General features: G+C 39.7%; 2 protein-coding genes across 4 annotated transcripts; one reads left to right on the top strand and one right to left on the bottom strand.

Moving 5' to 3' along the window:
* The first annotated feature begins 210 nt into the window (after positions 1-210).
* UBE2A (ubiquitin conjugating enzyme E2 A) lies at positions 211-7,716 on the top strand. Of its 3 annotated transcripts, none has more exons than XM_069462940.1 (6): positions 211-409; positions 563-636; positions 1,042-1,067; positions 4,906-4,995; positions 5,989-6,077; positions 6,427-7,716. In XM_069462940.1, the coding sequence occupies exons 2-6, from the start codon at positions 611-613 to the stop codon at positions 6,553-6,555; spliced, it is 360 nt and encodes a 119-aa protein (XP_069319041.1). In that variant the 5' UTR covers positions 211-409; positions 563-610; the 3' UTR covers positions 6,556-7,716. The 3 variants fall into 3 exon arrangements, with proteins under 3 accessions (XP_069319041.1, XP_069319039.1, XP_069319040.1); XM_069462938.1 differs by having other exon boundaries at positions 556-636; XM_069462939.1 differs by lacking the exon at positions 4,906-4,995 and having other exon boundaries at positions 556-636.
* Positions 7,717-10,808: 3,092 nt separating this feature from the next.
* Positions 10,809-24,328, bottom strand: NKRF (NFKB repressing factor). Its single transcript, XM_069463240.1, has 3 exons — positions 23,628-24,328; positions 14,868-14,998; positions 10,809-13,790 (listed from the first exon to the last, which is right to left on the bottom strand). Exons 1-3 carry the CDS (start codon positions 23,891-23,893, stop codon positions 11,833-11,835), a joined length of 2,355 nt encoding a protein of 784 aa, XP_069319341.1. The 5' UTR covers positions 23,894-24,328; the 3' UTR covers positions 10,809-11,832.
* Positions 24,329-25,058: the final 730 nt, after the last annotated feature.

Raw genomic sequence — 25,058 nt, 5'->3', positions numbered from 1 at the left:
TTTCGTTTGCCCCGCGGCTCGCCTGTCACCCCTGGAGCAGCGCGGCACCGCTGCCCGCCTGCCGCTGGGGTTTAATGACATAAGCAACTTTCGTCCCCTCCCCCCCGCCCCGTCTTGGTACGGCCTGTCCGGCGTTCGCGTTCCACCCTCCCCCCCCCCTTTCCTTTCAGGTTGGTTCAGCCCCCGTCTACTCCGGGGTGGTGCTTAGCCGGCGCCAGACCGACCCTCGACTTCGGAGAGGCAGTGCCGTTCCTCTGGGTGCTTCCTCCTCACCTTCTTCGGCTTCTTCAGCCTCCTCGGCCTCCTTACCCGCCGCAGGAACCCGAGGCCCCGGTGTATGCCCCACCCCTGACCCCGCTAGAGATATGTCCACCCCGGCTCGGCGGCGCCTCATGCGGGACTTCAAGAGGTAAACCGATAGGGACCGCCGAGGCCGGGGGCTGCCAGCCGGGGCACAGGGCGGGTCCCGAGGCTGCCCGGGTAGGGTGGGGTGGGGGCAGCCGGGAGCGGACACGAGTACCGGACGCGGGGGAACCCCTCTCTATCTCTCTGAAGGCTGCAGGAGGATCCCCCAGCTGGAGTCAGCGGGGCTCCGTCCGAGAACAATATAATGGTTTGGAACGCGGTCATTTTCGGGTGAGTCTGCGTTCCGGGCGGTGGCGAGAGATGGGGGCCATGAGCCAGCTCAGTGTGTCCTCCGGGCCGGGCCACTCGCGAAGGCAGAGGGTGAAAAGGAACATGTTTGGGTCTGGCTGGGCCTAGGCGCCTCCCCGGAGCCTGTGCCTCGATTAGCTCAGTTCCCGCTGCCAGGGGAACCGTTTGGGGTGCTAGGGGGGCGGGGCGGGGAGTGGTGGCGGTTAGGCGCGGCGGCCTGCACCGTGTTCTGAGTCCGAAACATCTATTGGTAGTGGCTTTCCGATCCCGGCAACAGTGGTTGACCAAAGGTGGAGATGGGAGAGCTTGGACTAGCCATCTCCTAAAATGAACTAGGGAGAAGGGAGCCCCTGAAGCGGGAACTGACTGTTGTCCTCTGTGTTGCAGGCCTGAAGGGACTCCGTTTGAGGACGGTAAGAGAGAGTTTCTTTAACACCTTTAAGGAGCCTGATCATCTGGGCAAAGGGTTCCCAGTTATCCTGGAGGTGTCTCCTACTTAGGAACCTGCTTATGCCTATAGCTTCTGCCTACTAAAGGCTTGAGTGTAATCCAGTGTGTGGCAGGTTGTTCTGGATATTGTCCACTTGTCTAGAACCACACCTCTCTTTTTTTTTCCTTTCCCCTTTTTTAAAAAAAAAAAAATCTGAGTAAGGCAGGCACTTTTTAAAAGGAGCAATCATAGCGCTGGTGTTAAGGATTTTTGAGGTTTGGGCTGTGATTCTGCTATTCAGCCACCCCCCATCAGGATACTGAGTTAGTATAAACCCAACCAGTTGCTGACAGTCAGGAGAGACCCCCCAGAAACCATCTGGTTCAGAATTCTACTGCAAGGGCAGAAACAGCAGGTGCTTAATATGTATTTGTTGGATGTCGAATGGATGTAAGAATCCCTTGCACACAACTATCTGACATTCTACAGTCTGATATTGAATGCCTGTTAGCCTCACATGGTCTTAAATGTTTCGTTGGAGTATAATGAATTTCTTATTTTTAAATGAATTTACAGTATGTGCTTTCATCAAGACTTTATGACCAGTAATCTCAAAGCAGCTTCAGAATTGAGGTTAGCCTTAATGTACCTTCTTGACCAGTGTCCAACTTACTTGAAGGTACTACATGTACCAATAGGTACATCATTTTTAATTGATTTAGGATTAACTTTTAAAAGCATGTATTAATTGCTTTTTAAAAATTGTTTTTAGATAATTATACATTCATGTGCAATTGTAAGAAATAATATAGACAGACTTGTATGCCCTTCACCCAGTCCCCCCCCCACTTGGTAATATCTTGAATGACTATACTACCATATCACAACCAGGAAATTGTCATTGATAGTTTTACATGCACTCAGTTTTGTGTATATGCGTGTGTGTGTGTGTGTGTGTGTGTGTTAATGGTTTTTTGAAAGTTTAATATATTTTGAAGATGATTAAAAGTATTTCAACTCATGAAATTCTTTAATATTTGAAGTATTTTTTAAAAAAGGATCTTTCTGTTATTTTTTTTCTCAATGTCATGTCTTCCCTCAGTCACATAGAATTTTATACGCGCACACACACACACACACACACACCCACCCCTCAGTATGAAGGTGGGAACAAAAACATTTCTGCAAGCTACTTAATACATCCTTATGTTGCCGAATCGGAATCCTTTTTGATGCTACCAGTCCCCAAAATGTTGTGAGGTAAGTCACTATCAAATAAGTCTATAATTTGTCTCAAATACTCAGATTTCCCTAGGAAACTGGACAGTCACCTGAATATTTTAGCTTCCTTTCTACCTTCACCCCCAGGTAAATGTCATTGCTCTTCAGGGGTACAATAAAAAGAAATGGCAGCAGGAGAGAGTGATTCTGAGAACATACTACTTTGGTGCAGTTAATCATTTGAACTGATCCATAGCAAGGGCTAGCTAGACTTAATTTTCCTCTACTAGATTGGTGCTAGTTTTTTATACCTAAGCTTTATGTGCAGATTAACTGTGTATTTGCTTTAGCTCTAGTAGGCTTTGTTTTCATTGGCTTCTTTTTCCCTCATTTTACTCCAGCTGCTTCATGCTGGGCACAGCTTTATTAATAGTACATCACTTTGCTAGGGATTGGCTACTTAAATATTTCAAGGGTGCTTCTCATGTTTTAAGTAGTATGAATTGAAAAGATACTTATGGAATTCATTATGTATCTGGACTGTCCCCTTTAACATTACTGGCTCTGCTTTTGATGGTGTGTATCTCCCTCTAGGCATTAATGAATTACTCAGGCTAAATGACAGTGCCCTTTTGTGATTCGTTCTGTTGAACAGTCTGCTACCTACCCATGGATGATGCTTCCTCAGATGTCTAGAACACTGTGGCTACAAAAAATACTTTTGACCATTTTTGAATACCCCTTATTTATATTTGGAGAACTTCCAGTTAGGGAAAAGACTGATTTATGGTTGGTTTTGCTGTTTCCAATGTATTATATAAATTGAGAGCCCCCAAACTACTTTTGCTTCTTCCTTGTAAACCATTTGTGGTGGAAGTTTCTGGGACAGCCAGGCCCTAGCTAAAGAGATGAAATCTTAAGGAGAGGAACCCTTAAGGGTATTTTGATTTCACTTCACACACTTGAAGCAAGAGGAATATGTTCTCAAGGGCTTATACTACCGAAACACTGGGAGGAAATACTTCCTCATCAAAATATATTGGTATATATGCTGAATACAAAGGTTATAGAATATAATATTCTTCATCATGTTATCTAAAAATTAATGGTAATAGTAAGGTACTAGTATGTCCTTTTCATGATAGATGTGTCCTCTAGAATTTGGTTATAAATGTTTTCTTTTTAAAAATGAATCTCCTAGGCTGGGCGCAGTGGCTCATGCCTGTAATTCTAGCACTCTGGGAGGCCGAGGCGGGAGGATCACTCGAGGTCAGGAGTTCGAGACCAGCCGGAGCAAGAGTGAGACCCTGTCTCTACTAAAAATGGAAAGAAATTGGCCAGACAACTAAAAATATATAGAAAAAATTAGCTGGGCATGGTGGCACACGCCTCTGGTCCCAGCTACTTGGGAGGCTGAGGCAGAAGGATTGCTTGAGCCCAGGAGTTTGAGGTTGCTGTGAGCTAGGCTATTGCCACGGCACTCTAGCCCAGGCAACAGAGTGAGACTCTGTCTGAAAAAAAAAAAAAAAAAAAAATGAATCTCCTAAAGTCCACTAAGGGTGTTCTTAAGGTAAAGATAGATTATGCTGAAGAGTTTTGGGTAAAAATCAGATTCACTGTCTGGGGAATGGACACGCTTGAAGTTCTGACTCGGGGGTGGGGGGGGCAAGGGCAATATATATAACCTAAACTTTGTACCCCCATAATATGCTGAAATAAAAAAAAGAATTATTAATTAAAAAAGCTTCAGAACATGGTATAAAATGACGTGAATTTATAATAAAATAGATACCAATAAAGTGATTGAGCTGATAGTAAAAAAAAGTTATTATTTTTTTAGAGAGATAGGGTCTCACTATGTTGCCCAAGTTGGTCTTGAATTTGTGAATGTGTATAGGCAGAATATACACTCTCTATCTAGTTCAACCATATCACTCCTTATTGCCATACACCAGCCATTTAATACACTTACATAATTTCCCTGGTCTTTGTGTATAGATGGATTAATTGATACTTTCCTTAAAATGTTTTGGCCACCTCAGGAAGATGAACAAAATCAGTACACATTGTGTACAAAAATGGTGAGGCTTAAATTTTATTCTCTTCTATTTTAAAAATAACTTGATTATGGATTTGTATTTCTAGCATTGGCTTTTGAACCTTTGTGCTTTCATTTCTTCTAGTCCATTTAAAAATCACTGGGGAGTTTAAGATGATAGCTGACTAAAATAGGCCTCTGAGGTCTGTTGGTCTTCTAAGGGAAGAAGGCCAAATTTTGGGCTGAGTTTCTTGTCATTTTATTTTAAGGATGTTTTCAAAATATACAGTGGCTAAAGTTATCCTGCAGACAGTAATTTTGAGTTTATAATGGCTGTCTTTAAGTTTAGGGGACAATAATGGCAAAACAAAAAAATGAATCACCTTTGAGTAGTTCTTAGAGCAATTCCTAGAAAGATGTTTCTTACCTCTGTCTCTTTCCTCCCTACCCTTATATCTTTGCATTATTTAATACTTGAAAAAACCCACGTAGCATTGAAAACAAAGTACTACTGAACAAAGTGATAAATACATTTTCTTAAACCTTTCTTTTCTAACTACAGGAACATTTAAGCTTACAATAGAATTCACTGAAGAATATCCTAATAAACCACCTACAGTTAGATTTGTTTCTAAGATGTTTCATCCAAATGGCAAGTATCACTTTTAGTACAATATTTTAAACTATTACAGTGTTTATTATGGAGTATTCCACATTTCTGTTGTCTTGTCTATAGTGCCTGATTACTTGTTTAGGCAGCTTGCAGCTTCCTGAAAACATGGTGGTCTATTGCCATCTTGATCTATAGTCCTAGAACTAAAGCAGTGAAAGTACTTTCCCTTTGTTTGGAGTCTACGAGCCTCCTGATTTTGATGATCTTTGTCATTTACTCATTAAACAAAAATAAAGATACTCTTGAGGTTTTCTTTTAATGCTGGGCCAGATTGGGGTGGTCTTTTGTTGTAATTATTTTCACTAGCATTTAAAACAGTAGTTTTCAACTCTGGATGCATACCAGAATTACCATGGAACAGTTAATAAATACAGATGCCCTGGCTCCATTCCAGACCTACTGAATATTATTCTGTTGTTGAAAGCTGGGCATACAGTATATTAGAAAAGCACCACAGGTGATTCTAACTTACCATTTTGCCATTTTTTTAAAATAGTAGTAAGCCTAGAACAGCTTACCTTTTATTCAGGTCAATGAAATATTTTTCAGGGTATCAGATATTTTTATCTTTATGCCAAAATGAAACCTTGTGAACGCTGAACTATCTTTTGTTATTTCAGATAGGAGATATAGTTTACAAATTTGGTGGGATGAATTTCTCAAAGGTCTATGGATAGCTAGAGACCCAGTTAGAAAATGTGTATGATTTCCCAGATAATACGGCAGCCTTTTCAGAAGAATGAGCCCTAAGTATCTTCCAGTTTTATATGGATCACATTTGGCATTCTCTGATCATCCTGATTATTTCACTAGTGATGATTATGACTCATCTTTTTAGGCAGTTAACTGGGAAGCAGCCTAGGAATCTTTAAACTTAAAAAGTAAAGTATTCTTGACAAATTTTGTTTTGACTATAATGTTAAAACCTTAGCGGTCTTATTATGTGTAACATACCTACTTCTATGCTCTTAGTCTACGCAGATGGTAGTATATGTCTGGACATACTTCAGAATCGTTGGAGTCCAACTTACGATGTGTCTTCCATTTTAACATCCATACAGGTGAATTTTTCTTTAATGTGACTATGACTTTTAATATGTTTATATTAGCAATTGAATTGTTTTTGAAGGTCATAATAGACTTTTTAATTTTGGGCCAAAGCTTATTGGTTTTATAGATAAAATGTATACCATTAAGACCCAAGTCACCAGAAAACACACACACACACATATATATATATATTTGCCTAGCTACTAGCACATTAATGTAACTAAGTTTGTATGCTAAAGACAAATATAGCTGTTACGTAGGACAATTCAATTGAATGTCATTACCTTATAACATAGTTGTTTGTTCTGAACCTATATTTTTTGCATTAAGGAACTGACATTTTACAAATTGTCTCTCTAGTCTCTATTGGATGAACCCAATCCCAATAGTCCAGCAAACAGCCAGGCTGCTCAGCTGTACCAGGAGAACAAGCGGGAATATGAAAAGCGTGTTTCTGCAATAGTAGAACAGAGCTGGCGCGATTGTTGACCTTGGGTGCAGCAAAAGAGGCTGCCTATCAGAAAAATATACATTGATGTGTTTGTCACCTTCCTCTTCTTCAGTGTCATTACATTGACTTTATTAAAAGCAAAATAGCTGTTGTTCTGTTTCCATCTTCCCTTGCCAAGCTTTTCTTGCCCATTCTACCTTCTCCTTGAACATCAGAAAACACCCTCTATGAAATCAAATGTACTGTACCTGGGTTACTTGCAAAAATTACTAATGCTTAATTCCTTTTCTGTTGTATCTCATCTACAGTCTTTGGGCAGTTTTGTTACTGTGCTTTACACTAAGCTTTTAAAATGATGTTATACAAATGGTGCTTATGCATAGCTTGATGACCAGGATGTTGTTTTTAACAAAATGATTGCTGAAGTGTTTCATCGTGGTTGGTCCTTCACTTGTGTTGGATTTAGGAGTGAATGTGTTTGGAATATGGCCTGTATAAAACAGAGAAACAAATCCATGTAAACATCAATTTTGAAAGAGGAATGGAGGCTAAAAATCTTACGATGCTAAGATTTAAGCAATATAAATTACCAGATGGTAGTTACTGGTAGGAAGGAGAAAGGAGAAAGCCAAAGGAGTACAGCAATTGTAGTAACTGACACATTCTCTCCTTGGGAGACACTGACTGGACACACCCATCCTGTGTCAATACTCGTGTTCTGGGTTTTTGCTTTTTTTAAAGAGGTGTGGGAGCAGAGAAATGGAAATCATCATCAGTTTTTGAGCTAGAGAAAGTTGGAGATCCTTTAATCTTTTTAAAGGAGCAGTGTTGCCCTAGATGAACAAATTTAACAATCCTCAATCTTTTTTTTTAAATTTTAGTTCAAGGAAGGGAGCATATCTGTGACAAACTATTTTCCACTCAAATCCTGAGTTACTGCTGCATGCTTTAGTTTCTTCTTCCCTTTCAGCATTATGAGAACCTTAAAGCCAATGTCTGCAATCTTTCTTTGGATATTTATACTTTTAAATATACAATACCTTTAAGTAGCAGTGTCGGACAAGGCTTGGAAATGTCTAATGTTCTATTGTCACCTTTTATGCATTTATCACTCTTCCAACTCTAACTTTGCACAAGTAACCCATGTAAAAAATGTACATTTTTCAAAACTTGTAAATAAAAGTAACCTTAAAATTTCATAGTCAAAGTATAATTATATTTTAGTTCAGTATAAACTTTAAAGTTTTTTGGGGATCTGATACCTACTCATTTCCCCCTTGAACATTATGATAAAAGCAAAAATACTCATCCTGGGAGTAGAAAAGAGAAGACAGTAGATACTGTTGGAGAGAACCTTTTTTCTTTTCAGTCCTAAGTGGTAATGCTTTTTTAACATTTCAACAATATTGGCCGGGCGCGGTGGCTCATGCCTGTAATCCTAGCACTCTGGGAGGCCGAGGCGGGTGGATCGCTCGAGGTCAGGAGTTCGAGACCACCCTGAGCAAGAGCGAGACCCCGTCTCTACTAAAAAATAGAAAGACATTATATGGACAACTAAAAAATCTATATAGAAAAAATTAGCCGGGCATAGTGGCGCATGCCTGTAGTCCCAGCTACTCGGGAGGCTGAGGCAGAAGGATTGCTTGAGCCCAGGAGTCTGAGGTTGCTGTGAGCTAAGCTGACGCCACGGCACTCACTCTAGCCTGGGCAACAAAGTGAGACTCTGTCTCAAAAAAAAAAAAAAAAACAAACAATATTAAAGAAAGCTACTTCAGTATACATTATGGTAAGTAAGTCAAGGGAATGAAATTGTGACAGGAGAGGAGGAGAAAAACAAACCTGAGTATTTACCAGCAACCTCAGAGACTAAGCTCTAACTTGATCTTGACATTCCACGTCTTTAAAAGCCCTAGCTTAAAAACAAACAGCACCAAACTGTTATAAAATGATGTTTTGAATCCTATGTGAAGTTTGGGAGTACAGGTATCCCCAATCATCTTGTTTAAACAAAACTCTGCTTTCTTTTGAGGAGCAGCCCATCTCTAAAGAGACAAGGACAATAACTTTGTAAAAACTGTCACCTCTTAGTACTTGTTTGGGTGAGGTGGGGTGTTTGCTAAATGAAATTATGTCCTTATGATACATGTACCCCACTCATCCTTCAAGATATGGTATTTAGGCCTCAATTTGGGGGAGTTGGATCTACACTAATTACCACATTAATTGGATTGTTTCACCTAGCAGCAGTGTCCTTAAATGTGTTTAATATTTTCCCTCAAGTCCATTTCTGTCTCAAAGTAGAACCACATTAAATTGGATTTTTACTTGTTGGATTAGTCTTAATTTTTTCATCCTGCCGTGGCTGGGCATCTTTAAATATTGCCACTATTAATTATACCCCCCAAAATTTGAGACTAGGAATGGACAGATTTAATAACTTTTTCTTTTGTACACCTTCTGAGAAACACTATTCCCAATCTCTTTCATGGGCTAATCCTTTTAAAACCTTACAAGAGCCAACGAGGAGAACTCCCAAAACATCATATCCATAGTTAAAGGCACCACAAACCATTCATTTGAACGTTTAATGCTAATTGCCTTTTTTCCCCTTCACAATTTTTAACACACATTACAAGCTGCCTGCATGTAATAACAAAGTTAACTAAAACAGATTTGCAAGGTCCCTTTCCAAATGGCAGTCACATTTGAACTTGAGTTTTCAATTCTGCACCTGCTGATGTGGGGAAGGGGATATGATGAAGAATCAAAGTTGTAATTAGAGTTCTTTATTTAGGACCCATCTCCAGCTTCAGGGGTTACTCATAGCAAAGAAAATGCATTGTATAATACTAAAAAAAGAAACCCAACAGAATGCATGATATTTCCATTTATTTTGCAATCAAAGGGGAGGGAAAAAATCCAAGAAGTAGATCTTTGAGATTCAATGCTATATATAAAATTGAAAACAGAGTTAGTTCCTCAGTATAACATATTTAATCCAAATAAAACTTGAAATTACTCACGTACCTGGGCAGGTTTTATAGCAGGGTTACTGGGTTTAAAATGATTGCTATTTCAAAGAAAGGGAAAATACAGGAACCAACTCAAGGGGACAAAATGGAACAACAGCAAGGTTGTCATCAGGTCATTCTTGCCAACCCCATTTCTCATGATTATTTCATCATCAAGCAGAGTTAAGTGATTTCACTCTAATTCTGCATCAGTACCAAAGCTGATCTAAGAGATTAGGGAATCTGGCCCCTTAAATCCAGGAACCAATTTGTATATACTTGGCCCAATATTTTGGGAGCTTCCTTACTGTAACTACCTTAATATTCTGTTGGATTCACCTAAATAAACCAGATTCATATGTCACATTTTCCTACTTTTTCCCTCCCAAAAAAAAAAAAAAAAAAAAAAAAAATCACTGGGTGAGGGGAATAAAGAAATGTAGACAGAAATGAGTCAAGTTTTCACATCCCTTAATCCCCAAAGCCACTCTTACTCAGAGAATTGAAGACAGGTTTTTCTAACTCACTAAACGAACCATTGCTTCTCAAGGTTGGCACGAACCTTGCAGGTAAAAAGAAATTGTAGTCCCATAAAATCTATAAAGATTTTAGCTTAGTTCCCTTTGCCATTGTTAAAATATTAAGTGCCAAAATAAAATGCACACCTCATTTCTCTTCCTACCAACATTAGAAAAGGCTACACCATGCTGTATAAAGATGGTTAATGGAAAGCAAATATCACACACTGTTAGTCACTGTAGGTGACTACAAGGTACAGAGATCCAGGTGTAGAGGAATATTTTTTAAATATTCCTTTAACTATGGTGGACAGCTTCTTAATTGTGAAATAGAAAAAAATAGGGGAAAGGCAATTACTATTTATTATGGGCCAATTACATGTCAAGTATGGTGCTAAATGTTTTAAGACACTATAACCTAATTGTCCTGGACATCATCTCATTGGAGGTGTTTTTAACCATCAATATTAATATTCATCTGTGCCGTTATAGGTGAGGTTATACTTGATTTATCTGACATACAAAAACAAAATCACATAAAAATGAACAGCCAAAGATTTGGCTAAAGACAGCATGGTGGTCCATAGAAAAAACAAAAACCACGATGGGTGAGTGATTCCTATCTGTTATTCTCTGTAAAAATCATTGTGTTATATCCACATGTGCTCTGGTATTGAAATATTTTGTGCAAACACCACTTCCCTTTTCCAAAGACCCAAAGTGTTGCTACTAGGCTGCTGCCCAGAAATAAGCACACCACCATTTTGATCAACTTTGGCTCCTTTTTATTCTGGAAGCATACACTAATTCTTTTTTATACATTTTTTTTACATTCCAGAAATAAGCGAAAATAGCAGTTTTTAAATATGTTACAAAGTTGGCTTTTCAGGCTTAACAAGCTTTTTGAGAGAGGGACCAGCCAACTGACCTTTTTTCATCAAAGCACCAATGTATCTTCAGTCTTTTACCAAGCTCTACCACAGCTGTGGTTGCTTTGGATGTGCTGCACATCCAAACCATGTGAAAGCTATAATGGAGAGTTGCTGCGAGTCTCTCTGCAAGGCACCAAGAACAAACAGTTCAAGCTTCCTTTCTTCAGATTGAATCAAAGTTTTTGAAACTTTTCAACTGCTCTCTCAAGTAGTGCTCTCTCAGCATGAAGACTAGAATTTGTTAAAACTCAGATATCACAAGATACAGTAAATCACTTCCAATATTCTGGAAATCACATGGTAGAAGTTATAAATAAATGAACACTAAAAGTACTTTAAGAAAGTTTTACATCATTTAGTTGATAAGGACATTTACATGTACAGCACATTTTACTGTTAAACATTCTATAACTGGCTTCACACAAAGATGAAAATAGATAATACAAAATGATCTGACATTTTCAGTTAAGTCTGGAATTAGGACTAGAGTTTTACTGTAGTCAATATCAATTTTACATATTGTTGCAGACTGCTGTGCTATGCCCTTTAAAATGAGAATTTCTTCCTTGGGGTGAAATCCCATTTGGCTATGTGTTCTTGCTTGTACAAACTACTAAAATCTGAGGGACACAGCAATATCAAAGACACAAACAGTAACTGTACAATATAATCTGCTGGATTAAGCTAATAATACAAGTGGACAGAATTCTTCAGCTTCCAATATCTAATAAAGTGCTATATGAAATGAACAAGGTGAGACATCTTAAGAATGAATATACTCTGCAACCAGAACATGTAGCATTTAATTTATAAATCTGCCTCATTAGGGATTTACAAAATAAATTAGTAAGATCTCAATTTGCTTGAGGCATGACAAGCTCATAATGCCCCACTTGGCCTTCCTGTTTGAGCTGATCTAGTAGGTCTTCCTTCCGTCTTTTTCTGCCTACCACCAGGTACCTATCATGGCCCACCCCATGAGACTTACTCTTAAGACCATACTTCTGGGCAATCTGATGTATTTGCTTCCGTTCATCATTAGTCAGCTCTCTAGAGAAAGTCAAATCTGTGTGGCTCTCAGACCGGGCATAGTTTCTGATGATCTGTTCAATATCTCTCTTGGCAATTTTATTTACCCTCTCCACATCCAGACCAAGCCCTTCACGCTTATGCTGCTCTTTGACTGAGATAGGCTCCCGTATGCCCTCGCCAGATTTCCCTAACCCACCACCAGTCCAACCCATCTTTCTCAGCAGCTGATTTCCTATGTTGTCTTCTTTGATTTGTTGTTTGTAAGCCTCCTCTGCCGAGCGGCCCTGAATTTCATTTCTTGAAATCACATCTTCAACAGTCCCTTTCTTCAAGTTGTTAATGACAGTTGGCTGGGTCTTTTTGAGGGTTTTCACAGCTTCCCCAGCAGCTTCGTATTTGACGGTTTTCTTCACCCCAACTGCTTCTGCAATTACTTCACTCTCTAGAATCACCTTGCATTTCCAGCGGAGGCCTGTCATCCTTTCATAGACATATTCAACTGTCATTCGGTTAAACTGAGCTGTGTCGTTCAGTGTGCACACAGGATTTGAAGAATTCTCGTAAACTACAAGATCCTTTATATCTTTCTTCTTTCCAGATCCTCTGGGTGAAGAGCCTGTATGGCACTGTGAACTTTTGACAGATGCGTAAGTGGGTTGTGTTTTCTGAAGAATTTTCAAAGCCTCGTCGGCAGCTGCATGTTTACTTGTTTTCTTGGTTCCATAACCTTCAGCTAAGCAGTGATCTTGCAAAAACACTCGACAACGCCATGTGCGATTTGGCATCATCTCGTATTTGTATTCTACTGACATTTTGTTGAATGAGGCAGAATTGTTAAGGATACCAATCGCATCGTTTGCATTTTCTGTAATGACAAAATTGGTCCAGTGTTTGGCGGAAGCATTAAAAATTGGCTGTCCAGAAGCATCTTTACCCAGTACCACTAGTTCTTCTGGTGGTTTCAGAGCTGGAGGAAATTCATATGGAGGCATGCCAATCTGACACACCACAAGGTCCTCTCCAAACGTATGCTTGAATTTTCTCCGGATAACTCTAACTTCGATACGTTTCTGCAAGAGTTTTACAGCTAGCTCAGTAGCTCGATCCCTGGACCCATTCTTGCTGCCAGCATAACCTGTAGTTAAGTAGATATTCTGGCATCTAACTTCACAAGCGTAACCATCTGTTAGAAGTTTTTTATTTTTGGGAATGTCAGCAGGAGGGATTTCTTTTAAAGGAGCGTATATATACTCAGGATTTGTCTTACATGCCTGAATACACCGAGTTAACATATATGTATAATTAATTTTATCAGATCCAGAAGTCATCTCTGGATTAGAAAGGTTCTTCCAGATAGTAGCTGTTAATTTTTCAATAAAATACTGCTTCTCAGCTACCACTGACTCAGGAAATGTCTGTGACGGTGGAGGCTCGGGAGGTGACTGAGAGTTTGCCTGCTGTGATGTGCTGCTTGGGGCAGGGTTCCCACTGTCAAAATACATGTTGGTTGTAACAGGCTGGTCTTTTGTGAAAATAAATCCTGATGAATCACAGTACTGAGAATTCCCATCTTGTGTACTGAAAGAGTCTTGAGTATAATCTTGGTAGATGTCTCTTGGCATGCTGGCAAAATGTGTTTGTTCATTTATCTCTTTTGTTTGAGGGCCATAAAGATCTTCCTGTCTTTCATCTTTTGAACTACTAGCTACAAAATGTACAGGCTCAAAACGAGGTCTCGCATGGAATTTGGAACCGGCTTGCTTTTTAGGAGGATTTTGACCTATAGAATGAGTGAAATTTACAATTCATTAAAATGGGAATATTTCAAAAGAACCAAGCAGGAACATAGTACCAACCATATTATTTGCAAGCTGCATTGTTGGTACAAGATACTTCTCATTACGAAAATTTCAGGTCATTTGGGTAAAGGGACTCAGATATCAATGTAAGGTTCCAGCATAAGGAGGGATGCTCCCTGTCCTTCCATGTGTAAAGGAAGACTCCTGATAGAAAATATAACATTGAATCAAGTATGCAGGTCACCACCACACATGACTGGTAGATGCTTTTGCATCAAATGAGCTAAAGCACAGGTGAAGTGTACTCTTCACCTGGACTGAAAGGTGAAGTGGACTGGAAGATTGTTCCAGTACGATCTCATACCACCTGTGCCGAAAAGCTCACTTGAGGATTGCAAATGGAACAAATGGCTCTAATGCAACAGAGATGCTGACTAGAGGCAGTTACAAAGCCTTCTTTCTTGTATCAGAGCTGATTGACTCTGTGATGGTGCTTTACATAGTTGCAACTAAAAATCAAAGAAAAAGAATTATCAAAAGATTCCAAAAGTTTTCAACTTCAAAACTTTAGTTCTGACCCACTCTGCACAAAAGAATGTTTGCTATATTTTATTTCTAGAACAAACAACAGCTGGAAACTAATGATTTATGGGGGATGCCAAATTAAAGCTATGGAAGAACTCTGTTGAGGCTATACCAGACACTAGAGCTTCCTCCCTATAACACCGCTCAGTAGAAAGCTGGTCCATCCTGGACCTATCCAAAAGGATTTAGTTACTTAGATGCTCAAATGATCACTGTAGAAAATTCTATTTAGGGGGCGGTTCCATGGCATAGACTTCAAAAATTGCATAACAGAATCACTTCAGTATTCTTAGTTTTCAGTTCTATTTAGCATCTTCAAAAAAATTGTACATAACTAAAAACTAAACTCTTTTACCTGTGTGTAAGAACCAATGTTACCAATGCTATTAAAAATCATATACCACATTTGTACCATTAAAAAAAAAGCCATGTGGTTTCTTCAAATCCCACCTTCCAGAAACAAGTATACTCACCATCACATGCTGAGAGGTGGCGTTTTTGACCTCTGAAAGGTTTGGACAGCATCAGATCATATGAAGGCATCTCCCCAATATCAATACCTTCAGCCATTTGGAGAATTTTTTCCATCACGTGTGGGCTGTACCTATTTAAATTAAATATAATCTACAGTTAAAACAGGAAAGGATATAGTTTTTTAAAAAAAAGCTTCTAAATGAGCCAGTCTTATAATTGCTCCCACAGGACTTTATCAACAGTGTACCTGGCTATAAAACCAAAGAATCAGCCCTAAAATACTTACCTGTCAAATGAGTAATTATGTTACTAATTAGGAATTAAGACTTTTCAGAAGACATACAAATATAAAAATCAAGAAATTTTAGCAAAGATCTTATCTTTAATTTGAATTGAAAATATCGTATAAATTCATGATTTATTTTTCCCTTTCATATATGCAAATTGTATGTAAATAATTATATTTATAAAAGTACTAACAGTGTTAAGAGCTGCTGGGTTGTTAACATCCAGATTGTGGTCTCTGTCATTTCTCATGAAAAGGAATCAGTCCTTAGAGAAATGGCTGATTCCAAGCCTGGAGCAGGAAATGTCTAAGATGAACCTGGGAGATTTTCTTGTGCCTAGAAACAAGGAAATTGTCAAAGACCACAGGGTTTGTGTCAAATGGACTCAGGAGTCAATATGAATAGATTCCTACTGGGAAAGTGAGTCAACTTGAGTATCAATAAGAACAATAACTACAATGGATTAAAACACATAAAATATGTTGAAAATCCATTGGTTCATAATGATACTTACAAACTCATTGGTTACCTTTGGAGGATGGAGGGAATCAAGTCATTATTCTGCAAACAGGTAAATACGAAAGGAAGAAGGCAAGCATTTATCTTGTATTTTCCTGCAAATTGTATTTCAGAGCAAAGAATTGATGAGGAAAATCTCTTTTACAGAAGCATTCCAGCTAATAAATGAAGGAATGATAAACTACAACCATTTTGCAATCCATAGTAAAATTAAAAATGATCAATGGCTGCTAAACCTATCAGGTGAAAAGTTGATAGGGGAGAACGCAGAGCTAGACCCACACAAATATTCTCAATTGATTGTTGACAAAGATGCCAAAGCGATTCAATGGAGGAAGGATAGCCTTTTCCACAAATGGTGCGGGAACAAACTGGCATCCACAGGCAACAAAACAAAACAAAAACCCCACAACCTAAGCCTTACAAAAACTAACTCAAAATACATCATGGACCTAAATGTAAAACTATAAAACTTTTATAAAAAAAACATAGGAGAAAATCTGCAGGATCTAGGGCTAGGAAAACAGTTCTTAGACTTGACACCAAAAGCATGATCTATAAAAAGACATGGTGACAAAATGGACCTCATCAAAATTAAAAAACTTTTGCTCTTGAAAGACCCTGTAAAAAGGACAAAAAGACAAGCTAAAGACTAGGAGAAAATATTTGCAAACCACATATCCCTACTGGCAAAATGAGCCAACTTGAGTATCCTTTGCAACAAAGGACCAGTATCTAGCATGAAGACCTCAGAACTCAACAGTTTAAAAAAATCAAATTAAAAAATGAGCAAAGGACATGAAAAGAACATTTCACTAAAGAGAACAGACAGATTGCAAATAAACACATGAAAAGATGTTCAACATCATTAGCCACCAGGGAAATGCAATTTAAACCCACAATGAAATATCACTATACACCTATCAGAATAGTCAAAATTAAAAATAGTGACAATGCCAAAGGCCGGCAAAAAAACAAGAGAAACTGGATCACTCAGATATTGCTGGAAGGAATGGAAAATGGTATAGTCACTGTGGTAAAACGGTTTAGCAGTTTCTTTTGAAATCAAACATCAATTACCAGTTGATCCAGCAATTATGCTCCCAGACATTTATTCTAGATAAATGAAAACTTATATTCACACAAAAACTTATACATGAATGTTCATAGCAGCTTTATTTGTAACAGCCCCAAATTGCAATCAGCCCAGATGTTCTTCAACAGGTGAATGGTTAAGCTCTGGTACATACACACCAAGGAACACTACTCAGCAACAAAAAAGAATAAAAGTACTGATTCATGCAACATTGTGTATGAGCGGGAGGGAGCTGGATCTGGTTATAAAAGGACAAGATGAGGAGTCCCGGTGGTATTGGAACTGTCCAACAGCTCTTCTGTGGTGGACACACAAAGCTACATATGTGATAAACTGGATAGAACTAAACACACACATACACATATTAGTAAAATGGGATTGGGGGAATCTGAGTAAGATCAGTGGACTGTAACAATGGCATTGTCCTAGTTGTGATATTATACAATAATTTTGCAAAATGCTACCATCGGGGAAAACTGGGCATCTCTTTGTATTATTTCTTATAACTGCCTGTGAATCTACAATCATATCAATAAAAATTTCAATTTAAAAATGTTGATGGGATAATTTATCATCTTAATATCACTAAAAGTGGGATAACCAAACTTGTACCCCCTGATGTGATACAACAGGACATACACAGCACTAACTATGAAGTATTATTGCCCTCCAAATAATTGAACCTGAACCTAATCATGTCCCTAACTCCCAGACACATGTTAAACACCACCACAAGAATATAATCAGCCAAATCCAGAATGAGGGAACACTATGTGACAACCCAATTTCTTCAACCAATAAATATTGTAGTATGGAAATAAAAGGAGAGGGGGGAATGGTAATAGGTTAAAGGAGACAGACAGATCAACCAAATACATTGTATGGACCTTGTTTGGATCATGAATCAAACCAACTGCAAAAAGACACCACGACAAATGAAGGAAAGTGAAAACGGAGTAGGCATTGGATTTTAAGAAATCATCATTAATTTTGTTGAGTATAAAATAATGGTATTGTGAGTATTTTTAAAAATCCTTATCTGATACAGATACATACTAAACTATTTACAGGTGAAATGATGGCAAGATTTTCTTTAATATACTCCAGACTATTCCCCACAAAAAAACAAAACAAACAAACAAACAAAAAAAAACTGGGGTAGAATAGAGGAAATAAGAAGGGTAGGCCGGGCGTGGTGGCTCACGCCTATAATCCTAGCACTCTGGGAGGCCAAGGCGGGCAGATCGTTTGAGCTCAGGAGTTCAAAACCAGCCTGAGCAAGAGCGAGACCCCGTCTTTACTAAAAAAATAGAAAGAAATTAGCTGGACAACTAAAAATATACAGAAAAAATTATCCAGGCATGGTGGCGCATACCTGTAGTCCCAGCTACTCGGGAGGCTGAGGCAAAAGGATTGCTGGAGCCCAGGAGTTTGAGGTTGCTGTGAGCTAGGCTGACGCCACGGCACTCTAGCCAGGGTGACAGAGTGGGACTCTGCCTCAAAAAAAAAAAAAAAAAAAAAAAGGGCAGTGAGACAGACTGTTGACAACTGCTGAATGATGGGTCCATGGGAGTTCATTAAACTCTTCTCTACTTTTGTGTTTGAAATTTTACATAATAAAAATTTTTAAATATAAAATTTAAAAAAAGTCTCCTTATGAAATAGATTGGCTGCTTGACGGAATAGCATTTTTCTGCAGAGAAATAAAAACATAGGCTCAAATGATGTTTTTGTTATCATGGGTACCTGCTCACCCTTCCTACCTTCAGAGCCTTTCCCTACCTATGACCAAAAGAAGAGACTCCTGGTAGCATTTGGAAAGAAAGTTCTGAAAATGAGTAACTATCACATCTTTAAAACTATCACATTTCTTACAACTGAATGAATAGTTTCTGAACTTGAAGGAAGGTAACATATTTCATTTTCAGCACAACAGATTCCAGACCTATCAGACATCTTCCCTTGCAAAGCAGAAGTCAAGATATGGTGACCCTCCCTGACACATTACTGGAAGCAAGCTCAGATGTAACCTGCACTTCCTACTGATAACTACTGCTGCTACCAAAACTGGTACTACAACTGAGCCACTCACCTTGAATTCCAGTCAAAATTCTCCAGGCCTTCAATTAGAGCCTGATCTCCAAGTATGGTGTACAATTGCAAATGGCATGTATGTCTTACGGTGTGCATGAATGATGCATTTGGGGCTCACTCCATTCACATTCACTCTACTCTCAGGTTTCTTCCAGCATTAGTAATTATTATACCTACTGACTGTTTCATTCCCATTACATCTGCCACAAAATTCAACATCACTCATAGGTTATAAAAATAAATCTTTGTGTAGGCTGCCACCTCAGTCAGATTCTCTGTCCTTTATCAGGAAGCCATAATACCGAAGAAGCCCAATGGGCTTGAACAATAATGAAAAAGACCATATAGTACCTAATACTTGACTATTTGAACAATGCAAATATTAATCTAAAGTTTTTAATAAGGTCACTAGGATTTCATCCCTATTTCTAAAATTATCCAGAGTAGCTACTCAAGGATAAAGAAAATGGTTCCACAAATTCGAAATAAGCTAACAAAGTAAAGCTTTCATTGTACAGTTTTCCATAGAGTATTTTTATAATGTACTTAAAAGTAACACCTTCAACACCAGAAATTTTAGAAAATCCAAGAAAAGCACCTACAATCCAACCACCGATAACTTTATTAATTTGTTGAGGTTTATTTTTTTATTCCTTTTCTATGTTTTCCCATATGCCTCCCCCCAAAAAAAATCACTAGCAGATGATCTATGTTGATTTGTAATTTGGTGGGGTTGTTGGCTCTTACTATACCATAAGCTTTTTCTCCACATCATTACCACATGGGTTCTAATGGCTATACATCTTATATGGAATAAGATGTAAGATATCATAAGGCAAGTCTGTATATATAGTAATTTTAAGATGCATGCATATTATTAATATATATTTAAGTCTGTTATGTTACCCATTTGATTGTAAATGCTTAAAAAAGAAAACCAAAGCACCCCAATAGGTCGTATAGTTTTCAAAGGTAGCTTATAATGTACCCAGCTTTTGGAAACAAGGATGCTATTCCCCATGTTAAGCATATAAAAAGATGATTTCTAAGAGACAAAAACATTTGTCTTCATGAATCTTACATTCTTAGACACAAGAGAGGTGCATGTGCGCGCATACCTACAAGAACATAAACCATTACAATATACAATGACACCTGAAATTTAACAAATATTCAGTAATACTTATGAAAATTTTAAAAAATATATTAAAATGTTCTACTATGCCCAAATAAAAAAGCTGGGATTTGAAAATTAAGCAAAAGATTAGGGTTTCCAAGTATAAAATTGCTTATTCAAAACAATTCATAAGACTCCTAATGTCTTAAGTGAATAAAATACAACCAGATGAGTGATAAATCTTTCAAAAGCTCCCACTCCCATTTCATTAGCTGGTGACTTATGCAATCTCCCTACTACGTGCAGAGTTAGTTTCCCAACATGAGTCCAACTGGCATCTACCCTCCAAACACCAGTCTCCTATCAGGAAGAGAGAAATAATCAAGGGAGCAAAGCTGGTTTCATTTTAAGATATATTTTCTCTATTAATTAATGTGTCATCAAAGATGAATAGGCCAGGATTCTGCTTCTAATCTTACTGATCAAGAATGGTTGGAAAATTGAATGTTCCAGTTAATCATTCTGCCTTATTAAATACAGATATATATATATTTAAAAAAATCTACAAGTGTCAAGTGAAAATTGCAGGTCTTTAGGCATTCACATGAGCAATTATTTAAGTTCTATAGATGTAGTTGATTAGAAAACTGACTTAATTTTTCATTAGCCACAAGACTTATCTTAGAAATTGCTTGCAGAAAATGTCATTGATAAGTTTTTACATTTGTGAAACAGATAAATGAAAAAAATGAAGAGAAATAAGTCCAGCTATTTGGGCTTCCTAACCAGCCTGGATGATGAAGGGGGAAAATGAATGAAAAGCAGACTGGAAAACATTGCTTTATTTTATCCTATAAAGCAGCAGTTCTCAGAGTGCTGATCCCTGGATCAACAACATCAGCATCACCTGGGAACTTGTAAATGTAAGTTCTGGGGCCCTACCTCAGACCTACTGAATCAGAAACCCTGAAAGTGAGACCCAGCAATTTTCGTTTTTACAAGCCTAACAGGAGATTTTGATGTGTACTTAAGTTTAAGAACCACGGAGTCAAGAAGATATTCAAACTTGTTCTAGGGAAACCACCACTACCACCAAAAGAAATGAAATATGCCCTGCTTCCCTGCACATTTGAGTTCCTCCTGGCTTCATCTTATGATCAAGGAACTTTCAAAAGTATCTTTGACCTTGGAGTTTATTCCAGACCCAAGTAAAAGTAAAATGGAACGCAGAAAGTCCTGCCAGAGGGAAAAAAGTGCAAAGACTTTCCTTTCTACTACTGCTCACAACCCAAGCAACAAATTAGCAATTTCAATTTAAGTTTAGAAAGAGCCACTTCACCATGTATTCTGCCGTTCAATTGAGAGAAGTGTATTCTGTCACAGAAAACAAGAGCTCTGGCAACATCAACATGTACTGGAATACAGGTTTTACCCACCTGAAGACAAGAGCTAACAAACATAAAGCTTGCCTAAAGCAGAAGACTGCACTTGGTCCCTAGCTCCCAAGATTCTTTATAGGCCCTTCTTTTTCTCCTTTAAGTTATCAGATATAATGCAAACATTAATGTTCAGTTAAGCTATTTGATAATATTATGGCAATTCTTGTATTGAATGAACTGACTTAGCTATGATGTAATATGATGACTATAGTATACATAATATACACAGATGCATATGCATGCACATATAGAAAACACCCTGGGATGCTTGAGTTTTTAATACCAACTGTGTTTTTAATGCTCTGTTTATATACAAGGCTGCTGTTCTTAGAATGAAATCCTGAGATATGACGATGTGGCTTATGTCGGTTACTTGCTTTCACTTCTGGGGTCCAACCTTCCCAAATATGGTAGCTGTATCTCAGTGGAAGGAGCATCAGACTGGACATCAGAAGACCTGGGTCCTAGCCTCAACTATGGGACCTTGGACAAGTTACTTAACTTCTTGGCCTGCACTGATTTAGATGTAAAAATGAGACACCACCTAATCCCCAAGGTTGTTGCAGTAAATGAGATCACAAATATTTAAAACATGGTATACATTATAAAGCTGTATACATCCATTCACTCCATACATATTTACTGAGCAGCTATTATGCAGCAGATGATCTTCTAGGTACTGAGGATGAAGGTTTGAACCAGAAAGCAAAAGCCCATTCCCCAAGGGAGCATACATTCTAGTGGGAAGGTAAGATTTATTATTAACACAAAGAATGGTTATTCTCCTCCCCCATTTAAGATTTTATTTACTTTTTTAGTATTCAGATTCCCCAAGGTCTTCTGTGCTATTAAGGAGAGTTACTATAGGATAGAGGTACCTTTTCAACTCAAGACCAACATTGTTAGGCAAAGGTCAATTAGATTTATCTGATTTGATTAATAACTAAGGTTCCTCCAGTTGTAATCAGTTCCTCCCATGAAATAATCATTATCTCTGGAGGTAGAAATTACACTAACCTAGAGAAGATAGAAAATAATAAACTTCTGTGATAAGAGCAAAGCAAAGTATATCACACTGGATGTGATGTTCAACAATTAAGGGTAGGAATGAACAATCCTATTTTTCTGCATCTGTAACAGTCATTCCTGGAACTGAATTGGCTGAATTTGATCTGATCATTTTCCAGAATTTCTCATCCTTCCTAATAAAATATTGACTGTGAGGCAGGAATGTATGTGTATGTGTGTGTGTATCCCTGTTCTACCAAAACAATGATTAGTATAGGACTGATTTGGGGGTTCTGAAAGACAGAGGTCCAAGTAGCCTGTTCAAAAAAAAAAAAAAAAAAAAAACTGCGTTGGCACCATACTGCAGTCTCCATTGAATGCAAAGAGCTTTCAAAGAGGCCTGTTCAGAACCTCACCAGGTTCTAGGAAAGGGGGGAAAAACAAACACAAACACCTACCCCCCCAAAAAAAATCTCACCCAGAGGCCAAATGTTAACCCATCTTACCCCATTTAAGATAAAAAGAGGGCAATCCATTTTTATAGTAGATATATCCACTTCTTTGTTTGAATCCAGACACATTATGCGCAAATCTACAAGGAAGACTGACGCTGCGGCTCAGAGAGCTGATACTACCGCCTCCCCAGAAGACAGTAAGACCCAGCTAGGGGACTGTAAGTAGACGGGGGTGTTTTATTTGATGGGGATGGAAGAAGAGAGTGGTCAGGAGGAGACCAGGACCGGAACCTCGGGGCACCCTCCTCCTGCAGCCCCAACTGTCAATATTCTCTGCAGATACCGCATCCTTGGAAGGCCCTACGCAGGTCTGAGATTCTGCTATTCATCATTTCCCACGCCCTCCAGTACCACCATCAACTACAACGACCACCTCTCAATAATCTTCCTCCAAGAGCTGCTTTATCTCCATCCCTGGTCCTGGAGGGGCTGCTCCCGCGATCTGGGCACCCTCCTAGCTGTTATGTCATCCCCGGTCACCACGGTTGGCCACGCCACCCCCAGGCCAATAGTGAACCCTCTGGTGCCCTCCAGCAACTCCAAATCTCCAGCCTCCAAGCCATCCTCCGTATCCCGCCCCCGTCCCTATCCCGACCACCATCACCGATCCCTCCACTGCCATCCCTAACCTGACTCCCATCACTGATCTCACCGTCTCTAACCCGACCCCCACACTTTCCTCACCTGCAGCCCAGGAAGACGTGGTTGGTCCAGGCGGCGGAGAGTGCGAGGAGCTGGTCCAGGGCAGCCCCGGGGTAGCTGTGCAGGTGCCGACAGATGAAGCTGCGTCGCAGAGCCCACTGCCAGTCACTTTCGTGGCTATAGCGCCACTGCTCCAGTACTGGCTCGGGCGGGGGCGGCGGGAGGGGCGGCAGCGGCGGCGGCGGGAGGGGGGGCAGTGGCGGCTGCGACAGGAAGTCGCCCCCCAACAGCAGACGTCCTCCAGCCATCTTCTCCGCCCCCAAGTAGGGACCCCAGGGACGAAAACCACTACTGCCCGCCAGCGAGGGAGCGAGCGAGCCAGCGGGAACGGGGGTCGGTGGGAGGGGCCGGTGAGGAGGGGCGCGCCGAGGCGCGAAGGCGAACTGTCGGGGGACAGGAGTGTGTGCGTGGGGGTGACCGTTAAAAGGAGAAGGGGAGCACGAGCTCACGTCCCAACGCCGGGGCGCACACGCGCTGCACTCCAAGTGACGGAGGAGCAGGAGGGCTCCCGCTGCACTCACACGCGCGCCAGGCAGGCCGAGCCACGTCCCGCGCTCCGCACCTCCACGGATCCGCAGACCCACGCAGTGCGCGTAGAAGCGGGGAAAAAGACACCAGCACGCTGTGCTTCCCCTCCTCTAGGATCTAGCCTACCTACCCTCGTGCCGCCCTGAGGTTGTGAGGCCAGTGCGCTTGCGCCGCAGCTGTTCCCTAACTTCAAAATCCCGTCGCAGAATCTCGCGCGACGTACTTTTTTCCTCCCGCCTATGACGACTATGGGCCTTTGACGCACTACAATTAAAGGGGCGGGGACTCCGGAAAAGGGATTTAGGAAGGTTCTCTGAGATTCGAGGACACAGTTCTGTTAAATCTCTGAAAGGTGCCCTGAGATGATTGTTGGTAGCTATGCCTCTTCTAACGCTTTTCCCTAGATCTCTGAGCGGTGCAACAGTGAGACCGTGTCCTTTGGAAGGGATTTAGGTTTGGAATAGATTTTACACTTTTTTAAAAAAAAAGTCTCCCTGAGGTGCCTCTTCAGAGGGTAGCTTGAAAAGCTCTGTGCGTCGTGCATCATTGGCTTTGCAGTTTACTGCAAACACGTAGTAAAAATGAAACTTGCAAACTAAATCATGTACAGCACTATTTCTCAAGTCCACCACTTTAAAGTCCGTACTGCAAGCCAGTTGCTGACAAATACAGACACTATGTTGCACAGTTCTGATCACAACAGCTAAAAATAATTCTGTACTTCAGGTATCAATTTAAAAACGTGCAAAATATTACAAAATACAAAAGGGGCCAAAAGAACAGGGTTAAAGGCTGCACAACAACAAACAGCTGAATCACTCAGTAGCCAAATGTACAACTCCAACCTGGATCTGCTCCAGTCAGCAGTCTCAATTCCTATCTGCC

This window comes from Eulemur rufifrons, chromosome 30 (genome assembly GCF_041146395.1).
Source record: "Eulemur rufifrons isolate Redbay chromosome 30, OSU_ERuf_1, whole genome shotgun sequence".
In the NCBI taxonomy this organism is placed as follows: Eukaryota; Metazoa; Chordata; class Mammalia; order Primates; family Lemuridae; genus Eulemur; species Eulemur rufifrons.
Note: the sequence above shows the minus strand (reverse complement) of the source record. Positions and strands in the feature narration are given on the sequence as shown.

Coding starts and splice junctions, on each gene's coding strand:
- UBE2A (XM_069462938.1), top strand. CDS start 366: ATGTCCACCCCGGCTCGGCGGCGCCTCATGCGGGACTTCAAGAG. Junction 1,068..4,905: donor AGGGACTCCGTTTGAGGACG/GTAAGAGAGAGT, acceptor TTCTAACTACAG/GAACATTTAAGCTTACAATA. Junction 4,996..5,988: donor TAAGATGTTTCATCCAAATG/GCAAGTATCACT, acceptor CTATGCTCTTAG/TCTACGCAGATGGTAGTATA.
- NKRF (XM_069463240.1), bottom strand. CDS start 23,893: ATGGCTGGAGGACGTCTGCTGTTGGGGGGCGACTTCCTGTCGCAGCCG. Junction 14,999..23,627: donor CACGTCTTCCTGGGCTGCAG/GTGAGGAAAGTG, acceptor TAATTTAAATAG/GTACAGCCCACACGTGATGG. Junction 13,791..14,867: donor CCACCTCTCAGCATGTGATG/GTGAGTATACTT, acceptor CTCATTCTATAG/GTCAAAATCCTCCTAAAAAG.